An 8,258-nucleotide genomic window follows, 5' to 3' on the forward strand; every position below is an offset into this window, starting at 1 on the left:
GAGCCCTTCGTGGACTCGCGCAACCATTACCCTTCGTGGGTTGAAGTCTCCATCAACGTGGATGTATGATAGCACCACCTATCGGAACCACGCCAAAAATCTCCGTGTCTCCAATTGCGTTTGCACACTCCAATCCCATCCCTTTACTTTCTTGCAACTTGCATGCTTTACTTTCCACTGCTCATATACTCTTGCCATGCTTGCTTGAAATGTATTGTGAATGTTTAAACTTGTGCTAAAACTCCACCTTAACTTAAAGAACTTAAAAACTGCTACTTTTCTTTGTTGAGGGTCTAATCACCCCCCTCTAGACACCTCTTCTTGATCCTTTCACGGTGCTCAATCTCAGTGATAGAAAGAGACATGACACACATGTATCATTGCTATTAAGGGTAAAAAGATTGGGTTTATTCCTACATGAATAAATCTTGTCTATATCATGTCATCGTTCTTATTACATTACTCCATTTTTTCATGAACTTAATACACTAGATGCATGCTGGATAGCGGTCAATGTGTGGAGTAATAGTAGTAGATCCAGGCAGGAGTCGATCTACTAATCTTGGACGTGATGCCTATATACATGATCATTGCCTTGGAGATCGTCATAATTATTTGCTTTTCTGTCAATTGCCCAACAGTAATTTGTTTACCCAGCATATGCTATTTTCTTGAGAGAAGTCTCTAGTGAAATCTACGGCCCGGGGTCTATTTCCTATCATATTAAATCTAAGAATACCTTGTTGCACTTTTATTTATTTATTTTATGTTGTGTTTTAGTTATATCTATTTATCAAATCTCACATGATTTAATCTATGTTAATACCGTTGAGGGATTGACAACCCCTTCATGCGTCAGTTTACAAGTATTTGTTGTTTGTGTGCAGGTGTTGTTTACATAGTGTTGCTTGCTCCTACTGGATTGATAACCTTGGTTTCATAACTGAGGGAAATACTTACCTTTCCTGTGTTGCATCATCCCCTCCTTTTCGGGGAATTACCAACACAGATACAAGCAATCATCTGCTATGGCCCAATGGGGCAACGTAGCGGCAGCGCGAGAGTAGGTGCAGCCACGAGGAGAACCACGGGTCAACGGCGCTACGACCCCACGGGGCGATGCAGCGACAGCCCGATGCTCGATCGATGTAAGGGCGCGCTGTACTCGAGACAATCTTCATAGGACCTGCGGAGGCCCGAACAACAGACATGCCCGATCGGTCGCACGACGTGGGCGGGGCGGACCGCGGCGCGGGCGGGTGATCAATCCAATCGCGCATGAGATCATGGACGCCGCTCGGTGGAGGCGGGGTTGTGGCAAAGTCCGAGCTGAAACCGGTGACGACGGACGGCGTGTGATGACGGGTGGACTAGCGTGTCAGCGTCAGCACCCGGGCGCCCGAGCGGCCAGCTCCGAGGGGCGAACGCAACGTTGTGTGGAGGCGCCCGTACATATGCGGCGGAGGCGGAGGCGGGATGGTGATGCAGGAGTCTCGGTGGAAGTAGGGCGGCGACAACCGGTGCAGGGTGACGGGCGCGTAGAGGCGCAGATGACGACCGTGACGGCCGCCTGCCGCGCAAGGGCATCGGGTCGGAGAAGTGGTCGGCCGGTCGTGCTGGTGTCGGAGTAGAGGCGCGCGGTTAACGACGGCGGCGAGCAACGCAACCCGATTTTAGATCGAAAAACCAAAAAGTTAGACGCTGATCAAAGCGTCCGGCGAGAGAGGAAAACCCGGAGCAAGGGCTCGGGAAAAAGACTCTCTAGGGCAGCCGGTTGACATGACCGACAAACAAACCCTAGGTACGGGCAACGCGACCCTCCGGAGGCGGCGCGTGAGGCGGAAGTGGCGGGCGGCGGCTAGGGTTGGATCGATTAGGCTGATACCATGTTATAAGGGATATGAAGGAATTTGTGGAATCAATGGATGTATTATTACCGAAAAAGGGTATCTCCGCTTTGTATACAAAGCAACCAACCGAGACAACCAACAACAGGTGCTGGGGCGGAAGCAGCACAATCACGCCCAACAGAAATGAAAGAGAAAATACAAGAGAAACAAATGCCGACAACGGCGGATCGACAAAAAACAAAGAAGCCTCGTGGCCGCTGCATTCACCGGAGATCGCCCTCCAAGCTTCGAGCCTCCGAAGCACCGGTATCAATCAACACCTCCAAAAAAGGACGTAACGATGACGACACTGCTGCCAAGGGTTTCCCCCGGTACGCGGTGAGGAGAGAGGTAGGGTAGCCCCGACGCCCTCCAGGAAGGTCTGGTGGCACCCTCATGCGCCACCGCGTCGGTGTTGGCCAAGCCAACAGGGATTTCTCCCGATCCCAACCTTCACCTGAGGCACTCCGGAGCTCGCCATCAAACTGACCACCACCCTGTGCCAATCTGATCATGAAGCTTCCCACACTATCTCACCACGGCACTGCGAAGTATGGCCTGCACAATGAAGAATAGGAGCCGGGACTAGGGCAGCAACACCGTCGACACGCGGGAGGGCCCCACCTCCACCGTCGATGATGGTAGCTGACCGGACGCAATAGCAGGAACATATTAGGCCCGTGGCCGCACAGGCCCGGCCGAGATCTCCGAGACCCGTAAAGTTCCCGCCTTCGCGCTGCAGCCGGCACGCCGTCGGCACGCCGCCCCTGTCCAAGCCGCTCCCCTGCCTCCCTGCATAGAGAGCCGCCAAGTGGAAGCACCACCACCACGCCCACCGCCGGCCACCACCACCAGGTCACCGGACCGCCACAGGCCGAGCCGCACCACCACCGCATGCCCGCGACGGAGAGAAACCAACGCAGCCGCCGGGAGCCCGAAGCCGGACCCCAGCCGCCTGCCGCCGGCGCCGGTCGGGCTTCGCCCGGCCACGCCCCTGGTGGCGGCGAGGAAGGAGGGAAGACTCGCGGCGGGAGGATCTGGGAACCCTCTACGGCCGCCTCGTGGGTGACCGCGCGGGAGGATAGGATTGATTTGAAGGACAAGACACCTCTACTAGATATAAGATACGGAATAGAAGACAGATTACAAATGGTAGATTACCAAATACATGTAAATATCTCTCTCTAACAATAACAACACCACTTCCTTTACCAAAAGGGAGAAAAAAGAGAGAAAGAAATGGAATGTTGTTGACCGAAAGTCGTCTTCCCCATCGCCGGCACGCCGAAACGCCCTTCGCTGTCGCCGCCAAGCTCGCCTCGCCCCCTCCTTCCGCCGAACCACGCCTGGAGATCTCCCTCGTGGGCATTCTTTCTCGTCCTCTCTATTGGTAGCGAGTGAAGACCTACCCGGACGCGATTCTTCTTCTTGGTAAGGAAGCCCTATCTTGCTCGGATTGTTCTTCGGCCTTCACTAGCCTTCTCTTCGATTTGACTATTCTATTGCTGCCAGATCTTTCTCCCTGACCCCATTAAGTTGACAGAAGAGCACCCTTCGGCGATTATTAATGAATTTGTTCAGATAGTGACTTGTTTCTTTTGCCTGCTCCTTCTCTGAAACCTGAATCCCACGCATATGTAACTTAGGTCTGATGCACATATGTAACTCTGATGCTCTACTTCAAATTCTTCTTTAGCTCTACTATTTGTTAGTTTGATGCCGTTCAACTGATTAGATCTTTACATCATGTTGCTGGTCGTTTAGGCAGTTTCACTCAAGTATCGAGCTGTGCTCTGACGTAAGAGACTGCAATCTTTTCGAATTTACTGTTGAACTGTGCCGAAGAAACCCAACTCACTGCTTGCACATTAATAGTTATACCAAATCTAGGACGGTCTCAGTTCGCAATATAGGTGATTTTGATTAAAGTGCAATCTGTGTGTTTACGGGCAGATTTGTATCGTTAAGAAGTTCTCAAATGTGTAATCAGTATTGACCGCTCAATAGTTCTTCTGAATTACTTTCTTGCGTTGGATTTCAGGCTGAAGAAGTAGTGCCAAATTCTACATTCGTATTTGGTATTATATAAGACGGATTAGTAGTGGAATGATCCTTTGGGAGAATGGAAGGCAATAACCTGCCACCTGGAAACTTTATGCAAGGAGCAACTTATGGCAGTTCAGACTTGCACCGGAATCCCATGCAAATGCACGGTCCAAGCTCCGGTAATCAGGGCTTCAACCACTCTCAGATACCTGGCAAATTCCCCATGCCTATGAACCAGGTTACAGATTCTGACCACTTGTCGGAATTTCAATTCAGAGGACAAAGGAAGGCTGATCACCACCAGGTCCACCATCACCACTATCACAAGAAGGACTCCATGAGCGATGATGAGGAGCATGGTCTGAACGAGGATACCACTGATAGCCACAGCAGCAAGGGAAAGAAGGGCTCAGCATGGCAGCGGATGAAGTGGACGGATTCAATGGTTAAGCTTTTAATTACTGCAGCGTCCTACACTGGTGAGGATCCAGGAGCTGATTTAGGATGTGGAAGGAGGAACTGTGCAATGGTGCATAAAAAAGGCAAGTGGAAGGCAATATCAAAGGTGATGGGCGAGCGAGGTTGCAATGTGTCACCGCAGCAGTGCGAGGATAAGTTCAATGACCTCAATAAGAGATACAAAAGGCTTACAGATATCCTTGGTCGGGGTACAACTTGCAAGGTTGTGGAGAATCCAGCACTTCTGGATCGCATGGATAATCTCTCTGACAAGTTGAAAGATGACGCAAGGAAGATACTGAGCTCAAGGCACTTATTCTATGAGGAGATGTGCTCCTACCATAATAATAACCGGATTAGTTTGCCTGAAGATCTTCCACTTCAGCGTTCACTGCAGTTTGCTCTTAGGTGCAAAGAGGAAAATGATATGATGAGAGGAGCAAGTGGAGATGCCGATGAAGATGACCAGAGTTCAGACTCTGATTATGAGGAAGATAATGATGAGGACCATCATGTGGCGCATAGCAATAAAGGGGGCTTACCCATGCAAAAGAAGATGCGGTATACAGCGGATCATGAGGATGCAGGTTCACACGAATGTAGCCGGAGGTCTAATCCCCATGGCATCGCACTAGATATCAACAAAGTTGTTCCAGATGGAACCAGCTTGGCTTTGACACAGAAGGGCTTAGTATTGCAATCTGCAGAACTTGAAAAACAGTGCTTGAAAATCGAAAATGAGGCACTGGAGCTTGCAGAACAACGCCTCAAGTGGGAACTATCCAGTAAAATTAAGGACAAGGAACTGGAAAGGATGAGGTCAGATAACGAACATATGAAGATTGAGATTAAACACTTAGAACTGGAGGTAAGGCGCAAAGAGTTAGAGCTTGAACTCAAGCTGAAAGGAAATGTCAATCATTCATGACATATATTTAGGCGGTCAAGATTGGCCTGTAAGATGGTAAGCTAAGAATACTATTCTTGCTTAAGGAGCCTTCTAGTTCACTGGTGCAACCTTTTCCGTTCAGCAAGTCTGGTATTTATATGCTTCTAAGTGGTGTTTGCTCATGGATGATCACTTTATTTCATTTGTTTTTGTATTTTAACCTATAATTTTTTGAAAGTTTGGTAACAGCTTGCAATTTTCGTTCTTGCTTAGGGAGCCTTCTAGTTCTAACTAATGCGCATTAGGAATGTAAATTGGTTGCATCATTAGTATTTAGCAAGGTTCTTTTAAGTGCTAGGTGCTCAGCGAGCGGTGTGCCTCTGCTTAGTGCAATGATAGCTTAAGCGGTGCTTGAGCATTTTGTACGGACATCGACATGAACAAGGGACACCCAGAAATCAAATTTTAAAGCATGTAAGGCCACCTTGCTCTCTGCGCTCTCTCTCTCTCTCTCTCTCTCTCTCTCTCTCTCTCCCTCTCCCTCTCCCTCTCCCTCTCCTCTCCCTCTCTCTCTCTCTCTCTCTCTCTCTCTCTTGCCTAGCCGAACATCCCTTTCCCTCTCTTTTGCCCCCAAATTGGTGCCGCTCCTACCTGCATGTCCTCGCCTAGCCGCCGCTCAGTTTCCACTTAGCTGGCGCCGCACCCCTGAGTGTACACAAGCGCTTAGGCGCTATGCCTAGGCGTCTGGGCGCTTTTTTCAGTGCTAATCCCAAAAGCGAAGTGGTAGGCCTCCGCTCAGCGCTTAAGCGCGCCTAGGCGTACGCTCAATTTTTTACTGTTTTTAGCAACTGTACTAATGCTTGCTGCCATATGCACAGTATTATATTCGTTTGTCATTTTTTTCTCTTTCTTTCTTTCTTGTTTATGAGCGATTTGTTCAGCCTTAATGCCTGGCATTCTTGGCAATAAAATTATAGTTGCATCCAAAGATGCGGCAGCCAGGAGGCTTGCCTTTCCTTGAAAAAAACATGGCATATTCGTGTGCTCTGTGCATTGGATCACTAATTTGGAAAACTATGGTGGTTGTAATTCATGAATTTTATGGACCATATTTGTTACCGATCAATTGGTTCTTGTTTGTACATTTTGATAAAATTGAAAATAATACATCCATGGTTTTGAAAATATTAGTTATTTGGCAAAATAAATGAAAATTATGGTGCCATAAATAGTATTTGTGCCTGAATCATGGTAATATCTGTGCGTGCAGTTGACAGTTGATAGCTGGTGACAGATATCTTTATCAACTGGTTAGTTTTAAGAGTACGAATGAGAGCTGCATGCCATTCGAATTAGGATAGAGAAGACAATTACAACACTAACTATGGACTGAATCATACCGCCCAACTAACAGCTCATTAAATACTATCAAGAAGATATTACGTCGTTTACAAGATTGATCAACATCAAGCTGACAAACAAACTATACCTTGTAGTAGCTTTTAGGTGCAATCTTTTGTTGTGTTTTAATGTGGCCTGCAGGCACTTCTGGCATCTCTTCCCCTTTAATGTGGTTCTGTGGTAGGAAATGACCCAAATTTGTTTGAAGTCGCTGGCTATAGCTGGGGTATCATCCATAATTTATATGCAGTTCATAATCTTCCTTCTGTATATAGTTGAGTAGTTGTTAAACACATATTTATGTTTCAGCATAAGTGTAACGCTGGAGCTTTCTACCTTCCGACACAATTCCTAAGGACTAGAGATTCACTATGTTTTGTTCTAGACCTCGGTTTTGTTGTACTAGGTTGCAAATAAAATGTTTACATTGCATTTAGGGCCACTGAGTGCCCACAAGTCGGACCTGTTGAGCACTACATTAACCTTAGATTCAGTTTACCACACATGGAAGGTCTCCTGGATTTTTCACATTCAGTTCTGTGTGTGCGTGCCTAAGAAAGGTAGATACTTGTTTTGGCTGTGGTGTTATCAAGATATTACTGCCACAATTAAGGGTCAAGGAAAACAAGTACACTGTATTTATTAGGCTATAAGGATGCTCTCGATGCTGTGGTTGCTTCCTGTGCTTACCTTACTTGTTAACTGACATGAAATTATCTTGTGGTCTGATATCATCTCCATTAAGTTAATAAGACTGGTAATGTTTCTGCAGCTCTTAATTTTGAACAACGCTTCTGATGTTAGCGTAGAATACTGCCAGCAGGTCGCCCGTGCACTTCGCAAGATCTCGTTTTGCAAGAATTGGGTATTTGATGAGGCTTATGATCACCCCTTCAGTTTTTCTGTTTTTATTGCAATACATTCTTTGCTATAGCGGGCTTGTAGCAGTGACTCTGAGTGGTAATTGAGTGGATGGCTTGCGTTTGCTTACAATAGATATCAAATGTAAAGCCCCAAGAGCTCGTTATATGCTGCCAATTGCTGTCGTAAGTTTTATCTGGATTTTGGTAAAACAGGTTCGGATTGTTCATCAAGAATCCAAGTTGTAGTCAAATTAATAATTCGATTCAATTTCAGAGATTGAACTGGAATATCATGCGAAACTATCCGATTCAATTTGATTTGCAGCATGTCAGCGTTGAAAACACGGTTATATATGTAACAATGGTATAGTTATTCGGTTGCACCACAAGAGAAACATAAAGATCTTCAAAGCATGATTTTCTGCTCCCTATAACTGCCATGGAAAGAAAGAAAAATTCGATGTGGTAGGACATAATTTAAGTTTCCTTTGGAAAATGCAAAATGATTTCTAGAAAAAAAAAACATTCATAAAATAAAAAGATCGTGCGTCAAACGAGCAAGTGTGTTGCAAATAGTAAGGCAGCACATATCATGAATATTCTGCTACACATATCATGAATATTCTGCTACACATATCATGAATATTCTGCTACAATATCAAGAGTATGCAAACAAAAATGTGAAAAAGGCAACTCTCTATTTATGTCTCC

General features: G+C 46.4%; 1 protein-coding gene across 1 annotated transcript; it reads left to right on the forward strand.

The window, feature by feature from the left end:
- Positions 1-3,053: 3,053 nt before the first annotated feature.
- On the forward strand, positions 3,054-7,820 carry LOC125508424 (uncharacterized). The gene is made up of 2 exons (XM_048673139.2): positions 3,054-3,320; positions 3,931-7,820. Exon 2 carries the CDS (start codon positions 4,012-4,014, stop codon positions 5,320-5,322), a length of 1,311 nt encoding a protein of 436 aa, XP_048529096.1. The 5' UTR covers positions 3,054-3,320; positions 3,931-4,011; the 3' UTR covers positions 5,323-7,820.
- Positions 7,821-8,258: the final 438 nt, after the last annotated feature.

Source organism: Triticum urartu, chromosome 5A, assembly GCF_056163025.1.
Source record: "Triticum urartu cultivar PI428250 chromosome 5A, HENAU_Tu73, whole genome shotgun sequence".
Lineage (NCBI taxonomy): Eukaryota > Viridiplantae > Streptophyta > Magnoliopsida > Poales > Poaceae > Triticum > Triticum urartu.